The 18,187-nt window shown below is 49.0% G+C and overlaps 1 protein-coding gene across 2 annotated transcripts; it reads right to left on the bottom strand.

The window, feature by feature from the left end:
- Nucleotides 1-3,217: 3,217 nt before the first annotated feature.
- Nucleotides 3,218-17,668, bottom strand: MYBPHL (myosin binding protein H like). Of its 2 annotated transcripts, none has more exons than XM_003267890.2 (9): nucleotides 17,474-17,668; nucleotides 9,059-9,147; nucleotides 8,312-8,507; nucleotides 7,940-8,079; nucleotides 7,673-7,832; nucleotides 7,120-7,256; nucleotides 6,000-6,186; nucleotides 5,100-5,143; nucleotides 3,218-3,441 (listed from the first exon to the last, which is right to left on the bottom strand). In XM_003267890.2, the coding sequence occupies exons 1-8, from the start codon at nucleotides 17,616-17,618 to the stop codon at nucleotides 5,133-5,135; spliced, it is 1,065 nt and encodes a 354-aa protein (XP_003267938.1). In that variant the 5' UTR covers nucleotides 17,619-17,668; the 3' UTR covers nucleotides 3,218-3,441; nucleotides 5,100-5,132. The 2 variants fall into 2 exon arrangements, with proteins under 2 accessions (XP_003267938.1, XP_004090044.1); XM_004089996.2 differs by having other exon boundaries at nucleotides 8,381-8,507; nucleotides 17,474-17,639.
- Between the last annotated feature and the right edge of the window lie 519 nt (nucleotides 17,669-18,187).

The raw sequence follows: 18,187 nt of genomic DNA, 5'->3' as shown, positions 1-18,187 counted from the left end.
ATTTATGATTTTTTTTTTTTTTTGAGACAAGAGTTTTGCTCTGTGGCCCAGGCTGGAGTGCAATGGTACGATCTCATTTCATTACAGCTTCCGCCTCCTGGGTTCAAGCAATTCTCCTGCCTCAGCCTCCTGAGTAGCTGGGATTACAGGCATGTGCCACCACACCCGCCTAGTTTTGTATTTTTAGTAGAGACGAGGTTTCAGCATGTTGGTCAGGCTGGTCTCGAAATCCTGACCTCAGATGATCTGCCCACCTCGGCCTCCCAAAGTGTTGGGATTACAGACGTGAGCCACCGTGCCCATCCCAAATTATGATTTTGAAAGCTGTTGCAGTACCAGGAAAAAAAAAAAGGCAACAGAACTACTTTTACCTCCATTAGAAAGACAGCAAAGCCAGAAAGTATAGCTTTCAGGCACGAAAATTCTTCGCCCAGCCAGTAATCTGGGAAATATTGATATTTGTTTTCCTCACCTCAACCCCAAAATGACATGTAGGAATAGGTGTTTAAGTTTTTGGATAAATAATGAATTAATGAAGAAATTCTGGCCAGGCGTGGTGGCTCACGCCTGTAATCCCAGCACTTTGGGAGGCCGAGGCAGGCGGATCACAAGATCAGGAGATCAAGACCATTCTGGCTAACACAGTGAAACCCCATCTCTACTAAAAATACAAAAAATTAGCCGAGTCTGGTGGCACGTGCCTGTAGTCCCAGCTACATGGGAGGCTGAGGCAGGAGAATCGCTTGAACCCGGGAGTTTGAGGTTGCAGTGAGCCAAGATCATGCCACTGCACTCCAGCCTGGGTGACAGAGCGAGACTCTGTCTCAAAAAAAGAAAAAGAGAGAAAAGAAAGAAAGAAAGAAATTCCACCTCTCCCAGCCACATAGTAGGCCTGAACTCAGAAGTCTTCCTTAAGTGTCAGATGCATAAATGAGAACAGTAAGGACTCCAGCGTGCTTCTCCTTCAATGCAGAATGTGGCTGGAGGTTTTGGGCAGTGTAATTTTATTTCTTCACCATGAAATTTGGGAATATATAATCTTTAAGGGATGGCCCTTGAGTAATTCAGGGAACAGCAGAGGGAAGGGGCTGTGAGCTGAGGCCAAAGGTCTGACTTATCCTCAGGGCATCGTAACTGGGGGTATTTCACCCCTTCCTGACCTAGGTCCTGCTTCCACTGGAGGGAGGCCTCTTCGCCATTGTGTACATGGCTGGCTGTCACTGGACTCTGGTCCCTCCCCCAACACTCTCAAGCAGGGGTTCCCTACTAATGATTTACATGGCTATTTTCTCAGTTTCCAAAGGGATAGTATATACCCAGTAACATTCTAATTGCATAGAAATAAGTTAATTTATGACACCAAGGATGCCTTATGGCATGGAGGCTTAATTCTTGTGGAACTTCAGTTGAGGACTGGAATAGATACTTTGCCTCAACTGAAAATAGACCTTTGGTCTGAACAAAAAAGCCGTTCACATTCTGCTCAGCCAAATCACTTCCCCAACCTCCTCAAAACCTTTCCTAATATGTATTGCCTCATGGAAATATTTTCTTTCTTAAACGCATGATTCCAACCCAGACCCTCTACAGTGGGGATTGCCAGATAAAAGGGATGAGGGAAAACAGGAAAGCCTTGGAGTCAGACAGACCTGGTTCAAATCCTAGCTCTGCTGCTTACCAGCTGCATGACTGGGGACAACTTATGAGCTTCAACGTCCTCATTTGTAAAATGAAGATTAAAAGAGATAAAGCACTTAGTTCAGTGCCTGTTGCATAGAAGGTTGTTTCAGTAATCTATGATTATATAGCAAACCACTTCAAAATTTAGTAGCTTGAAACAACAGCCACTATTTATTTGCTCATGATTTTATAATTTGGGCAGGGCTCTCCAGGGGTGATTTGTTTCTACTCTACAAGGTGTTGATTGGGCTTGACTGGGGTTCTAGGGTCCAAGGTGGCCACGTGTGTATGGGGCCATGGTGCTGGCTCTCAGTGGGGATGCTCGGTTGTCTTCCATGTGACCTCTCATAATTTGGTAATCTAGCCTGAGATCCTTTACATGGGAGCTTACTTCTAAGAGCAAAAGCAGAAACTAAGGTACCTCTTAAGGCCCAGGCCTGGACTGGTGCCACATCACTTCTGCTACATTCTTTCTGTTAAAGCAAGTCACATGATTCAAGGGAAGGGGAAATAGACTCCAACTCTTGTTAAGAGGAGCACCATGCTCATACAAAGATAAGAGGAACTGTTATCATCTTCTGCAGATTCTATCACAGAACACCTTCAATATCTTATTTGTCATCAGAATGAAAACAAAGATAATCAAGGGAACTTCACCTTTATTCTTTCCCTGAGTTTAATGAGACACTGCTCCAATTTCTTTGCTTTTTTTTTTTTTTTTTTTTTTTTTTTTTTTTGAGGTGGAGTCTCGCTCTGTCACCCAGGCTGGAGTGCAGTGGCATGATCTCGGCTTACTGCAAGCTCCGCCTCCTGGGTTCAAGCAATTCTCCTCCCTCAGCGTCCTGAGTAGCTGGGATTAGAGGCGCCCGCCACCATACCTGTCCATTTTGTTGTATTTTTAGTAAAGACAGGGCTTTACCGTGTTGGCCAGGCTGGTTTTGAACTCTTAACCTCAAGTGATCCGCCTGCCTCGACCTCACAAAGTGCTGAGATTACGGGCATGAGACGCCATACCCAGCCTAATTTTTGTATTTTTATAGAGATGGGGTTTCACCATGTTGGCGGGGCTTGTCTCGAACTCCTGACCTCAAGTGATCCATCTGCCTTGGCTTCCCAAAATTCTGGGATTACAGGCATGAGCCACATTGCCCAGCCCTCCAATTTCTTGCATATCATTCCAGCCCTCAGTTCTTGGGGCTCTGTCTATAATTAGCTATGTGCATATTTGTGTTCTGCTGTTTGCCTCTTTGTGGTGGATGTGCGTCCTGTTATCCCAACTTAAATTGGAAAGCCCATAGAGGCAGAGAGCAAGTCATCTTCGGCATCTCTTTCCAGCACTTAGTACTGAGGAGGGTTGAATTCAGTTGTGTCGTAGATGTCTAGGGAAAAGGACAGTGTTAGAAACCTCTGTGGAAGAGAATGTGGATGTGGGAAGATAAAGGGGAGTCTTAAGGCCCTGTGGTTCCTTACAGCCTGGCTAAAGGATGGCAACTTTCCAAATGTTTCATAGAAAGTCTCAAATACAGGGACACTTAGGCACTGGGGAACCACATATTTATTTAGATGAATCCAAACCAGACATGGTGCCGAAGCTCCTTGAGGACACAGTCTCACCACTGGCGGGCTTCCTGGAGGCACTGAAAAGAGGGAGCACTTTGTAGCCATGACAGCAAATGGCCAGAGGACACCAGGCTGCTGAGGGCACTGTTGTCACGGTACCTGGCTCTTGTGCCATGAATTCACTTCATTGCTGGGCACTGGCTGTGAGAGAGGGAAAGGAGCAACTAACACGAACACAAGTATCATTAACACAGAGAGGGAGGTGAGGGAGGGAGAGCTGTCTCTGCAAGCCGACTGTCAGAGAGCGCTTTCCTGAGAAGTCTGTACTTGTAACGCATCCCTTTAGGCTTTCATTTGCTACATACCAGTGAGAGCCTTAAATAAATGTCTTATGGGATCAAATTCTTTTCCAATTTCCATCAGCCAGCAGCTACAAGTCAGAGAGGACACTGGGAACTTGTTCTCTTTAGTTCTGTCTCAAACTTCTTTTTCACCTTATGCATCACTTTGTACACAACATAGCTACTGTGAATGACAGAAAATCTAAAAGAGTTGTCAAGTTCTAAATGATGAGCTGAGTTGCCTTTTGCCAATAATGTGCTGCTTGGGACCACACACCTAAAGGTTAAATTATAATTGACATAAATGAGAAGGAGGATTTTCTTCTCTTGGAAGGGCAGGAATCCATAAGCTTCAAAGTAAAAAACAAATATATTAATCCATTTTTTTTTTTTACCATGCTTATGATCCTGAGGTGTTTACTCAGTCAGCAGGAGCAGCCTCCCCTGTCCTTACACACCCCACAGGCATAAGGTGCTGTGACTCTTGTGGGTTCCTGCACTCTGAATTGTTCCCTTGACATCTTTTCCTACAATACCTGCCCAGCTCCCTCCCACAGAACCTCCTTATGATTAGGTGGATGCTGTCACTCTTCTTCAGAGGACCATTCATTAGGTTTAATTCCTACCATCGACTTGAGGAGTGCAGACGTAGAAAGGATATGACAAAAGCAGACTGCATCCAGTATAATTTCTCTCCAGAGGGATGACAGTATTCGCTTTTAAAAATGGTTACAACAGGCTGGGTGCGGTGGCTCACGCCTGTAATCCCAGCACTTTGGGAAGCCAAGGTGGGTGGATCATGAGGTCAGGAGCTCAAGACCATCCTGGTCAACACGGTGAAACCCCGTCTCTACTAAAAAAAAAAAAAAAAAAAAAAAAAAAAAAAAAAAAGCCGGGCATGGTGGCGGGCGCCTGTAGTCCCAGCTACTCTGGAGGCTGAGGCAGGAGAATGGCATGAACCTGGGAGGCAGAGCTTGCAGTGAGCCGAGATAGCACCACTGCACTCTGGCCTGGACGACAAAGTGAGACTGTGTCTCTAAATAAATAAATAAATAAAAATAAAAATAAAAATAAAAATGGTTACAACAGCTGGGCATGTCAGCTCTCACCTGTAATCCCAGCACTTTGGGAGGCCAAGGTGGGTGGATCACTTGAGGTCAGGAGTTCGAGACCAGCCTGGCCAACATGGTGAAACTCCATCACTACTAAAAGTAGAAAAATTAGCCAGGCATGGTGGCGGCCACCTGTAATCCCAGCTACTCGAGAGGCTGAGGCACCAGAATTGCTTGAACCCAGGAGGCAGAGGTTGCAGTGAGCCGAGATGGCACCACTGCACTCCAGCCTGGCCAACAGAGCAAGACATCATCTCAAAAAAAAAAAAAAAAAAGGTTACAACAAAAGCGGCCACCAGTGGATACGTGACCAAAAGGCTCAGGAAATGCACCTCTGTCCCTGACTCAACAACACAGGCCATAAACGGAACTAATCCAGTGAGACATCTTGCCTCTCTTTACTTACCTTTGTCAGAGTACCACGCCTTCTTCGGTGTCCTCAATTAGGAACTGCAATAATTCGGACATTTCTCAGTGTTAACATCTCAGAAATCTCTGAGAAACCTTCTTTCAGAGCATTAGGAATATTCTATTTCAGGTTTTTGGGGAGTCAATGGTGCTAATTAGGTAGTCTATACATAGAGAAGAACAGGACATGTAAGGGCTCATTCATTCTCGATTCATGCAACAAACATTTAGAGTGCCTACTGTGTGTCAGAAACTGGGCTAGACACTGGGGGGACAAAGGCACATAAGACAATGTCCCTACCCTCAAAATGCTTATAATTTAATAGGGAAACATATCTATAAATAGATAATTATAAAACAGTATGTTAAACATAATGATAGAGATCTGAACAGGTCACAGGTATAGATAAGTGATTAAATACTTTAAGGAAGTAGAGAGGATATGCAATATTACCTATAAACAAACCGGAGGGGAAGTGAAATAAAGCCCGACAAACAGCTGCAGCTTTCCTAGGCTGAGTCGGAAGATTGCACAGCATAAAGAAAAATGAGCTGAGCGAGGACCGGGAGACCTGGGCGATTTCCACCAGTGCCAGGTGATCAATTAACTGACACTGGGAATCTTGGGCAAACCAGTTCCCTCCCTGTACTTTCGTCTTCTCTTTTGCAAAATGGAAATAACAATTCTTCCTATATTATTGAATTGTGATGGAGAGAAATGAGATAGTAGATAATTAAAATGTCTCCCTCAATACATCCTGATGATGACAGTGATGAAAGAGTCCAGCGGAGGAACCCCTTCTCCACCTAGGCTTGCGTCTCTGTTCCCTGACTCTTCCACCAGTGGGGAGAGGAGGTGACTGGCACCCTAAGGCACTAGTTCTCCTCTTGCCCTTACCTTTCACATCCACCCGACAGTCCACAGATGCCTCCCCTAGGGGGTTCACCGCCTTGCAGGTATAGATGCCTCCATCAAAGGGACCGGGCTTGCGGATCTCTAAGGAGCAGATTCCCAGGTGAGTCAGGGCTCTGTACTTAGGGTTGCCTTGGATATCCATCTTGTTCTTCAGCCAGATGATCTTGGGCTGGAAGACAAAGATGAGGGAGGCAGCAAGGAGGGGCGAGGGTAAGAACCAATAGTCTTTCTGTGCTCAGTTTCTGGGACTCTGTCTACATAGAGATAATGGCTTTCTGGAAGGCTCCCTGTTCCTTATGTTGTGGGAAGGGGGTTCCCCTTCCAGTACCATCAGCAGTCCCCCAAGCTCCTTCTCTTGGTTGAAAATAGCACCTGAAACTTCACTTTTTTCACCAGTACTTCTGACTGGAAGAAAACTGCTAACTTTTGTTCTGTGCTCTCAGGCAGCCCCTTTATGGATCAGAAGCACTGAGCATCAGGCTCACCTCTTGTGAACCATTTGTATTCTGTTCCCACTGCTGACTTGTGAGTTGCCTCTGTCCCATCTGGTTAGAGAGTAGCTTCTAGAGTGGGCTCTTGATATGCCCCTTCTGAGATGTTATCTCCATGTAGTCTGGCCCAGACTCAAAACCCAAAAGATTCTTGGTACAGGTTGTTAATGGTGTTTATGCTGTGTGTGGAGCATGATGACTAGATTATAAATAGACAGAGAGCCTTGCTCAGGGTTGTGGCCAAAGGCTGAACTCTAGGCAGCTTGCATCTGCACGGCCCTGATGGGATGAGGTATGCATGGGAAGGAGAAACCACCGGGACTCTGTCACTCCTACCAGAGAAACAACTTGAAGCGCATGCCTAATTGCCAGCAGGTCAGTAAGCAACACCTTCATATATGAGAAACAAACATTCAAAAGGAAATGTCATTCTCATCAGTCCGTCTTGGACTCCAAGCACCCCGACTGTTCCTAAATACCGTGCTGTAGAAGAGGCAGATGGCGGTGATGGTAACAGATGTTATGTTACAGTGCTCTGCAACTCAGCTTAGGTTAGGACAGGCAGGAACAAGAAGCAGCTCAGCACAGTGCCCCCCAGAGCCCCCACTCACCCGGGGAGAGGCGCGGACACAGCAGAAGAGCTGGGTATTATAGCCGGTAACTGTAGTGCAGTCGGCCAGAGGCTGGGTAAACTTTGGGGCTTCAGAGAAGTCTCGTTGGGCAAACCCCTTGGTCTTGTAAACAGTAGCTAAGGGCACCAAGAGGGGCTGGGATGTAGCTTTTGAGATCCCAGCCCTCATCGACTCTTTATCCTTAGTATTTTTTTTTTTTTTCTTTTGAGATGGAGTCTCATTCTTTTGCGCAGACTGGAGTGCAGTGGCACAATCTCAGCTCACTGCAACCTCCAACTCCCAAGTTCAAGCAATTCTCCTGCCTTAGCCTCATGAGTAGCTGGGAGTACAGGCGTGCGCCACCATGCCTGTCTAATTTTTGTATTTTTAGTAGAGATGAGGTTTCACCATGTTGGCCAGGCTGGTCTCGAACTCCTGACCTCAGGTGATCCGCCTGCCTTGGCCTCTCAAAGTGCTGGAATTAGAGGCATGAGCCACTGTGCCCGGCCTATCCTTAAGTCTTCCCAGCTCATGGTCCCTGTGCCTCCCTTACCTGCTTTCTGGATGTGGGCGAGGTCCGTGGTGATGGGGGCCGTTTCACTGAGTCCGCACTGGTTTTCAGCAAAGACACGGAAGGCATAGGAGTTGCCGATGATGAGGTCAGAGACGATGCAGCTGGTGCGGTGATAGTGCTCTAGCACCGTGAACCACAGCTGCGGGGCCGAACATGATGCCAGAAATCAGCCACCCCATGTGGAGCTACCAGAGGCCTGTCCCAGCATGCCCTCTTCCACCCTCCTTCCTTCTCAGCTGGCCTCACCCCGGATTTTGTGTCAGCCTTCTGCACCGTGTATCCCAGAAGTGCTGTATTCCCCGTATCTTGGGGAGGTGTCCATTCCAGCGTAGCGTTGAAGCCCCAAACGTCCACCAGCTTAATACTCTGAGGAGGGCCTGGCCTCTCTGAAAGGGCAAAGCCATGGCAGTGGGCGTGGAACATCCCACATGCACTGAAGTCACTTCAGGAGTGCCCTGGCCCGTTTTTCTGCTCAGCTACCCCTCCTGCGCCCACCCTGTGTCCCAGACACGATGTGGGAGCCTTGCCCCAGCTTCCCCAGCTCTCTGAGCTGGCTCCTCTTCAGCCTGGAGAGGGAGTTCCTGAGGACCCCCCCATTTCCCACTTCCCCCACCGTACCAATCACCAGGATGTCAATGGTGGCGGTGGCCTCCAGCCCACCCAGCTGCACACGGAGTTGGTAGCGACCTGAGTCAGCACGTTGGGCTTCTCGGATGAAGAGGATGGAGTCTCGCTCCCCATTCCGCACACTCACACGCCTGGTGTCCAAGGCACAGCCATCATGTGTCCAGATGGCTTGAGGTTTGGGCTTGCCCTGAGGAATGAGGGTAATGCTTTGAGCAGCCCCAAGAGGCTTCCCGACTCTCCCTGCTGCTGTAGGGGTCCTGTCCATCCCAGGTCCACAGGGAGGCTTGACTTGGAGCTGCACATTCCTTGATTTAGAAGTTGGTGGACCCTCCCGGGGGCCTCCTCCTTTCAGCAACAGCCTAAGGATCTTGGGAAAGAGGGATGGCTTTGAGTCTCCCAACCTCTGAGAGCTTAGGTCATGAACACCCGGGGCAGCTGGGACCAATTGAATAGCCACTCAAACTCCCAAGAACCCTTCTAACTGCAAACTCCGAGGCTTCTGCAGACTGAAGGGCATGGATTAGCCTCACACCATCTCATGAGTGCACACCCAGTCCTATCCAAACCCACCTTCAGGAGTGCAGAGGTCATTTGGCCTCAGACTTCTGGTGGTGTGACCCCTTCTATCCAAGGCTGGGAAGATTGCCCCTCTGCTAGCAGGACTCTTGGTATCTGTTTCCAAATCCAAAACCTGCACTGGCCCCACACATGGACCCAGCATGGGGCTGGCATGATCACCTGGAATGGGATCAGTAGGTTCACTGTGTCCCCAACCTTCCGGATGTAGGTCTGCCTCAGGGCCCGAGGTAGCCAGATCTTGGGGTGCTCTGAGTGATGGAAAGAGAGAGAATAGGAGATGGATACTCAGAGAAACTAGATCCTGCATCCAGCTGCCTGCTGTGGGTGAGTAGCCCAGGAATCGGTCACCAAATTAAGCCCTTCTTAGAGTGGAGGGGAAGAGTGCTCCCATCATCCTGCTGGGATTTGGGGATGAGGGGTTGGCTTAAGGAACGCCCTGGGAAACATTAAAGTCTCAGCAGAAGGAACACTGGGGCACGAGTCTGACGGTTCTCTTAATTTGTAACTCTGAAGTGCTGACTTTCCATCATCTGGAGGCATTCCATCCTGTTGGAGGCATTTTTATTTTTCTGTTTGTGTACAGACCAGCCTAGTCTGTGCGGTTTGTCTTTCCACCCTTTTCTACATTTGTCCTTAATACCATTCCTTTTATCAAGGCCACTTTCCATGTCAATCCTGACCTCCCAGTTAGGTGTGGGTCTCAGGAGAATGCTCTCCATTCTGCAGGCAGAGTCAACACCCTGGCCTCTCCAGCCGCCCACGGAGACAACACTGATGTCACTGCAGAGACAGCATGTGTCTGGGTCCCTTCCTCTGCATGGCCACTCTGCTCCGGGGTGCCTGCACGGTCTTCTTCCAGTTTTCCGGGGATCATTTTGTACAGATTCTGGGACAGATTAGGTCTGCCACTCATTTCCCTTTGATCTCACAGGTCTGTCCCAGTGAGAAGTAGAGATTAGATGATGTGTATGGGCTTCCAGGTTGAAGACAGGAGATGCTTAGAAAAGTGCTGAGTGTAGGTTTGGAGAATGACCAGGTGTCATTTCTCTCCTCTTGGGATGCCTCACACTGTCTCAGCTGCCGAAGCACAAATATTCCACCTGCGTTCCCTCAGGGGCCTGGCTGAGACGGACACCATTTTCTGGCCTTTTCCTGGCTGCTGTCTCCTCCTTTCTCAGGCACAGGCAGTCGCCTGGCTGATATTATCTTCAGTAGAATGTGATAGTGCTTCAGTTCCCGACAACCCAGGATTCCTGCCACAGTACATTCTTGGCAGTTGGAAGAACTTCACCCCGGTACATTCCTGTGGCAAACAGCATGACTGCTTGATAGTGGATTCCAGACTCTTTGATAACACACACTTCTGTGAAAATACTTCCCTGAGCATTCACTATGACATATGTATGTTTACTTATAGATGAACTGTTTAAATACGTACATTACATAACACAAACATGTAAGTGACGCAACTGAAACAGAGCTTCTTCTGTGTCCTTCCTCCAGCTCAATCGGCAAGCGTTGTCCAGAGAACCTCACTCCCAGAGTCTCCCCATGATAACCTCAAGGTCGCGAGACCTTCGCAAATGAAGATCAATAGCAATGTACAGTGCACAGGGTCCATTTGATTTCTGCAGTTTCCTTTTGTGCTGTGTGGCTTATGTTTTCACCTAGGCTGTGCCTGTCTTAGACTGCACCTCAGGAATATGTGATGAGGGGACTTGACGGGCCTGAGTGCCCGTCCCCCCTGCCCTGCTCAGGGCTTGACTGCCTCAGCACAGAGGCAGCAGCCCCAGGCGGCTGAGTGACCCTGCTGTGGCTGCCCTCGGCTGGGCTCTGGTGGCTTGGGAGGGGAGGGGCATGAAGAACAGAAGAAGCGTTTGTGTGATGGCCTCCTCTCCTGTGGCCATCTTGGCAAGCAACCAAGGAGTTGAAAATGGGCGGATATGACTTAAGAGTGTTTTGAAAAAGAGGGCCGTACTTGGAAAGGAGGGTCAAAACCTCGTCTTGTCGGGCTTGGTTCCCGACTGTTGGGGGAGGAAATAACCCTTCCTACGTTTGCTGGGGAGAGGGCTGTCCCTGTGCCGCCTGCCTACTGTAAGCACCAGAACAAGGATGCTGGGAGCAAGAGGGCTCCGAGAAAGAAGCCGGTATTCTGGAGACCTCCCGGCTAGCGGTGACGATGTGCCTGGCACCAGAAACTCCTGCCTCCCCATCTAAGACTGTGTGTCTGAAGGACCCATTCTCAGAGCACTAGCTGTGTCTTGCCCACCAGTGTCCACCCAGCACTGAGCACCATAGTCAGGGCTTGGACAGTGGACTGCCCCTGGAGGGAGGAGGCCCACAGGGAAGGTGGGGGCTAGACATACCCAAGAACTGCAAAGTGTTGAGGCGGGAAGAGGAACCCAGGCCTTCACACCCGGCAGAAGTGCCCGCTGAGCCCCGCCCTGCTGATACCTCAGGTAGGGAATGGGCTGTTATGGGTAGCTGTGAGCTGATGTATGTGTTTCCACCTAGTGTTTCTTTTGTTTCTTAGAAAAACACCTTGGACAATGTTAGCATTCTTACACCTGAACTAAAGAGAAAAATGAAAGGAATCGGTTTATGTGGAACATAAGCTAAGGTGGGGGAGTTAGGGGAAGAGGAGCAGACTGGCCCTTGAGATCTAGAGGGGATCCTGGCTGGGCAGAGAGAGTAAGGAAGGAGGCTGCCTGCGAGGGTGGCGGTCTCTCCCTCCCTGGACGGCTCCATTGCCGGTTCTCTGCTTATCAGTGGGTTTCCTGACAAGATGACGAAACTTAAGTCTCTAGAATGGACTCTGAGGATGAGTAGGTGAGGCCTCTGCTCCCAGCAGGCTCCCGGCTCCCTGTGGGAGGGCAGAGGATGGACGTGAGGCTAACTCAGCTGATTACGTGCAGAGGTGGCAGGAGAGAGTGTGACAGCTTCAGATGCCCGGTCAGCAGGTCAACAGCATGCTCTCCAATCACCTTCCAACCCAACCCAGGCGCAATCTGACTCTTTGCTAAGAATGTGAATGCTGGGGCTCATTTGAGGCATCTCTTTTCACACATCCGCAGTCAAGCGAGGTGTAAATTGTACTGACCTTGGGGAGGCATGGCTTCCCCTGATGCCCAAGGTCTTTCTCCTCCTCAGATGACAGGAGGGATGTGAACCAAAGCCTAGGGCCTTTAAGAGCCCAGGTTTTCTAAGAGCAGGTCTGTGAGAGTCACAGTTTGGTTTTCTCCCTTCATAGGGTCTTAGAGAAAAGGCATCTTGAAAAGTCCTTTGAGGGCCTTTGGTTCTGAGTTAGGCTGCTCTCAGTACAATGTTTCTCTCAGACAGAATGCTGTCTAATTCTTTCTCAAAAATTCTTAGAGAAAACTACTACAGGCCGGGTGCGGTGGCTCACGCCTATAATCCCAGCACTTTAGGAGGCTGAGGAGGGTGGATCACCTGAGGTCAGAAGTTCAAGGCCAGCCTGGTCAACATGGTGAAACCCCATCTCTACTAAACATACAAAAATTAGCTGGGTGTGGTGGTGGGCACCTGTAATCCCAGCTACTTGGGAGGCTGAGGCAGGAAAATCTCTTGAACCTGGGAGGCAGAGGTTGCAGTGAGCCGAGATTGCACCACTGTGCTCCAGCTTGGGCAATAAGAGCAAAACTTCGTCTCAAAAAGAAAAAAAAAAAAAAAAACCTATTTCAAGTCCAAAGATCTTGACTTCTGATTAGAAAATTCCTCCTAATACCTACCCTACTTTTATCCTGCTAAAGTTTATGCCTGTTTTACTATTCTATAATTGTTCCTATCCTCTCATAATTCCCTTTTATGGTATCAGTCTTTCTCCAGCAGCTCCCTAGGGACTGTATAGTTCAGACGGATGTTACTATGATCTGGAGAGCCAAGAACCAAGATGGAAGCACTGAAGAAGTGGAGAGGGTGTGTGTGTGTGTTTGTATGAGTGTATATGTATGTGTGTGTGAGTGTATGTGTATGTGTGTGTTTGTGTACATGCATGAATGTGTGTATGGGTGTGTTTACGTGTGTCTGTGTGTGTGTGTGAATGGTGTATGTGTGTGTATGAGAGTGTGTGTGTGAGAGAGAGAGCCTGCATACACACATGCCTATGTGGGTGAAGGGTTACCAAAAGAGGGTGAATGCAGGAGGCTAGCTATGGCTTTGAAACTATCCAGAGGTTTCCAGAAATCCAAGAAGTACCAGGATTTCTTAGAGAAACATTACCAAATGCCTAGGATGTGGCCTTGGTCTACTCAGAAACCTGTCTGGAGGAGTGCAATGGGAAAGGAGTGGAGCAAGAGTGTCACTTTCTTGAAGGCCATGAAACTAAGGTCAGAAAAAATAAAAGGACATAGGAACAGGCAACACTTCTCTGAGGAAAAGACTCCACCCCACCCCATCCCTGTGTTACAGTCGTCCCCCTAGTGCTTGATGGTTTTAGCCCTGGCTCACTGTCTCTCCAACACTGCTCCAGGCATAACTCCTGCTGGTCCCAACACCCATGTTTCCAGTCCCTGTAGGGTCTCTCGCATCTGGCCCACCACTCCTCCAATAACTTTGTCCTCTCCTAATTCAGCCACTGGTCCCTGTGGCCATTCTCTAGACCAAGAGCTACAATCCTTCTATGATCAGAATTACAAGCATCCCACTATCTCATCACCACCTCTATAACAGAGATGGCTAACTGGCCAACAAAATGTATGTTACCCCTTCCATAGTGTAGCTATCTCTGAGAAGTGGCTGCCCGGCCACCTTTTGCTGGATGGCCACGAGACTAGTTTTTGCCAATGAGATGTAAGTGGCAATGGTGAAAATCACTTCTGGTCCCAGGCTTTGAAGAAGTTAGATTTCTATTTTCCTCTTCTGCTAGCTCTACACAGATGATCACGGGCCCTAAGGAATGGCAAAGCCCCAAGATGAAGGAGGCCTGGGTCCCTGAATTACCACATGGAGGAGAAGTATCTGCAGAATACAGTTTTTAGTTCTTACACTAGTGAGAAATAGATGTCTGTCATTCCTGAGACCTATTTGTTTCATTCACTAGTATACCTAATTAATATAATCTTTATCCCTTTAGCTCACTTCCTCTAATGCTCCAACACCAGCAATTCTTTGGCACCACTGAGATCTGTGATCCATTGTCCTACCACCCTCTCACTACCTAGCACCCCTTTCATGTTAGCACTTTCTTCACCACCCAACTTAGATTGCACGGTCATTATTATACTCTCTCTCTTGCACTCACTCAAATCCCTGAGTCCTCTTTGACTTCACTGCACTCTCCTGGCAATACCTAACCCTTGTTAAATAAACTTCCCACTCACTCAGTGCCTGTATCTGCACAGAGTCACAGGACTGGGGGAAAATACAAAATTATGTGGAGTTTAACTTGAGGGCCATTAATAGTGACCACCACCTCCAAGTGGACTCTGACAATTCTACTAGACTTCCCGAGTTCACTCGGTCTCCCATTCTCCTGGGTGACTATTGCACACCTTTCTCTTCTAAAACCTCCTTACCTTCTCCCTCATTCTCATTCCCAGTTGTTGATCTTGCTAGTGTCTAAGGCCCACCTACAGTCTATTCTTAACATGGCCAGCTGGAAAAATCCTTAAGATCTACACTTGGTCCTGTCAGTCCTTACCCCCAGTCCCTGCACTGGCTAGCTGTCTGTCTCGTAGACAAACCAAAGTCTTCACAGCGGCCATGCTACCCCTCGGACCGAAATACTGCCACTGTCTCCCTCCCTGTGCTATAGCCACAATGGCCCCAACCCATAAAGCACACTCCTGCCTCAGGGTCTTTGCAGTTGTTCTCTCTGCGTGGAAAATATTCCCCCAAATATCTGCATGCATTGCTTTCTCACATCCTTTAAGTTGCTGCTCAAATGTCACCTTATTAGTGAGAACTTCACTGAATATTCCATTTGAAGCAGGAAGCCTGCATGCTTCCTACCAGCAGCACGTGCTATCCCCGTCCCTGCATTAGTTTTGGCACAGCATTTCTCACCATCTGACATATTAGATATTTTACTTGTTTATTTATTGTCTAGCTCTCTCCACTAGAATCTAACTTCCATGAGGGCAGTTATTTTTACCTGTTTTGTTCATTTCTGTAATTCTGGCACCTAGAAGAGTGCCTGGCACATCATAGGCACAACCTAAATATTTGTGGAAGGAAGGAGGAGGAAAGGAAGGACGAAAGGAAGGAAGAAAGGTCACTCCTAGGCATGAGATTCAGCTTCCCACGCCTGGAAGACACAGAACAGTTCAGATTGAAAGAGAACACAGAGTCAGTTGGAGTGATGACGCTGAAGTCAGCAGATGGGCTCTTCCTCCTCCATCTCAGGGTCCCATCTTCTCCATGGGAGGGATGCAGCTTGTTCCCCAGCCTCTCCCTGTTTTGGAAGCTCTTCTCTGGCCCCTGCCAAGCTTTGTCTCCAGGACACAGTGCTCAGTGTAGTGCTGAGGACAGACATAGAACTGTTTACCAATGCCGGCCACCTACTCCTGCTTATTTAGCCACGTAGCAGGCTTGCCAAACTAAAAGCTCATTGTTGGCCATTTGCAGTTGGTTTTGATCTTGCAAACTAATTTCTATTTCTGATGCCTGCTCTAGTTCCCATGTTTTCACATGCTTACTGTGATGCTCAGTCCCAGAGCTCTCTGTAAGGAAGAGGAGTTAGGAGGAAGAAAGGCTTTGGAGCTCTCAGGGGGCTTAGGGGTCATCTAGTCCAGGCCCATGGCACCCTGAAGGATCTTTGGTGGGGGTTTGGGGCTCTGCAGGCCCTCTGAACTTTTTTGTGTATTTTTCCTGGGGCAAGAGTCCACAGCTGTCATTAGATTTTCCTAAGGGTCCATATCCACCAAAAGGTTAAGACCCTGATTTAGTTCAACTCCTCAATTTACAGATGAGAAAATAGGAGTGGATTCACTTGCCTAGGGCCACAGAACAAAGATTTAAACTCACGACTTCTTTTTTCCAAGTAGTTAACAGATGCACATATATTTTGCAAAGTATTCAAAGGTGTTCTTATTGCCAGTGACTTCTGGGATACCGCTGGGTTGAGCCACTAGGTGCTAGTGGCCCCGAGGCCTGCAGTGTACAGAGCTACTGCACACAAGAGGCTTTGGGCTGCATTTGTGGGCCGGTGACTAGCAGCTGTCAGGAGCTGGCTGCAGCCAGAGGGGAGAAGCATGGGGGAGATGAGCGCCCTCCCTTGTGGTTTTGGGAAGACCAGTAGAGAGAGCCGAGACGGCAGCAGTCCTGGCTCTCATTCTCCTGCTGCCTGTCACTTATTCTCTGGGCCTTTTAAGGGAAGAAACTGGTTTTCTGCCTCAATCACCCCAGCTTAATATATTTACACTAACTTCTGCTCCCTTCATCTTCAACGGGACAAACTTGGCCAGCTCTCTGCCCTTGACATTCAAATAGTTTCTGGAAACCTGGCCTCTCCCATGAGGATAAGAGGCAGAGAGCATCTGCTACACAACCCTATGGAGGTAGAACGCAGCCTTCACCTCTCACTTGGAAATATTTGATCATTTACTTACATCTTAGTTTGGCCTCTTCCAAGGCACTCTGGATCATCTCAGCAATCCTTTCAACTACCCTGAGAGGTAGATGTTATTAATCACCATTTTACAGAGCGAAAATGGAAACTGAGCAGTCCAGTGACTTGTCCAAGGTCACAGGGCTGTTAGAGGCAGCACTGGGAATTGAGCCTAGAGCTTTGCCTCCAAGTCTGGTACATTTTTTCCCCTGCCTCTTCCTGCCCTAGGAGTCCACGTGTTTCTTGTTTGTGGTCTTTTCATCCTCTTCACTTAAGACTTTCAGGTGAGCGCCACGAAGTGGTTAGCTACAGAGGCCTCAGCCGGGGCATTCCGGGATGGGCGGCAGGAAGCTCGGGGTTGGAATTCGTGCCAACCACCTCCTCACTTGGGAACGCCTCTTTGCTGAGAGGCACACAGAGACCATCGTGAAGGGGAAATCGAATGCTTCTCCCAGGAGAGCTCCACTTCCGTGGAGCTCAGACTCTGAGAGGTCAGGATCTCCTATGGGAGCAGTGGGGGGTTGGAGGAGGTCCTGACCCCGTGGCACTGCCCAGCAGGAGGTCAAGTGTCACTGTGCTGCCCCACTCTTAGCCTCCCCATTGCCATAGCATTTGATTTCCCTGTTCCTTCCGCAGACAGTCACTGTCTCTCACCCCTCAGTCCCTTCCTGACTGGCCATTGGCATATCAGGTCCTCTCAGTCCCTATGACAATTTTTTAAAAGGTAAAAATATAAACAGATCATTTTTAGTCACTGTAAAGTGCCACCAACACCATCACTGACTTCTCAGCTAAAACACAAAAACATAGCCAGGACATTTGAGCAGCAAGTCAGACTCCCTCAAGGACAGGGGATGGGGGCTCCCACGAATGATCTCCAGCCTAAGCACCAATCCTATAAAGTCTTTAGCTCTGCAAAAAACCTGAGGTGCCGTCAGGAAGGTGGGGATGTCTTCCCCAACTCCCACCACCCGGCCTCCCCATCCTCCCCACCTGCCATGGGTCACCTTCTATAGGGGGCAGGAGCTGGGGAGTGGGGCTGTCAGCCCCCTGTCCAGGTGAAGCCTGGGGTGGTTCAGCATCCGCTGGGCTGGCTTCTTTCACCTTCAGCTTGGATCCTGCGGCCACCTCCGGAGATGTGGCTGCCTCCATGCTGGGCCTTCCCAGAGGCTGAGCTCCAGCTCTAGATTTTCACTGCTGGTGATGAGGGAGGGGCTGAGCACCTGCTCCCAGGCTGGCCTCCCGGGTCCCAGCCACAGGGTTACGTAACTGGGCTGGACTTCTCCACTCAGCTACGCCCAGCAGAAAGGCTGAAGTAGGGGCTGGGGGAGAGAGGAGGTTCAGAGAGCAGCCCAGAATAGCCCCTGGAGGAGGACTGAGGTGCCCTGTTATCTCGGGAGAGAGACGACACCCCCCCACAGCACCAGGGAGGGAGAGCTTGAACACAGACCATCCAAAAGGGACCTCTGATTTCTGTCAGGTGGGTTGAGTGACATCTCTGCTCCTGACCTCCAGTTCATCCCGCAGGGCATTCAGTTCCCAAAGAAGGGGCCCGGGATTAGCTGACTCACAGCAATGCCTGAACTGCTCTTTCTCCCTCTGCTCCCACATTCAATGAGTTGTAAAGTCTTATCAACTCGACCTTTACAGGGCCTGTCCCATCCTCCCCCGCTCCCCGGGGGCAGCGGGCACAGTGCAGTGGTAGGTGGAGACTGCACTTG

Source organism: Nomascus leucogenys, chromosome 12 (genome assembly GCF_006542625.1).
Source record: "Nomascus leucogenys isolate Asia chromosome 12, Asia_NLE_v1, whole genome shotgun sequence".
NCBI lineage: Eukaryota > Metazoa > Chordata > Mammalia > Primates > Hylobatidae > Nomascus > Nomascus leucogenys.
The sequence above is the reverse complement of the archived record's forward strand: the minus strand, read 5'-3'. Positions and strand labels throughout refer to the sequence as shown.

What these genes read in the sequence shown, in the direction of transcription:
- MYBPHL (XM_003267890.2), bottom strand. Translation starts at nt 17,618, where the DNA reads ATGGAGGCAGCCACATCTCCGGAGGTGGCCGCAGGATCCAAGCTGAAG. An exon ending in AGGCTGACACAAAATCCGGG is followed by an intron (nt 7,833 to 7,939) that starts GTGAGGCCAGCT and finishes TCGGCCCCGCAG; the next exon opens with CTGTGGTTCACGGTGCTAGA. An exon ending in GTGTCCGCGCCTCTCCCCGG is followed by an intron (nt 6,187 to 7,119) that starts GTGAGTGGGGGC and finishes TTTGTCTTCCAG; the next exon opens with CCCAAGATCATCTGGCTGAA.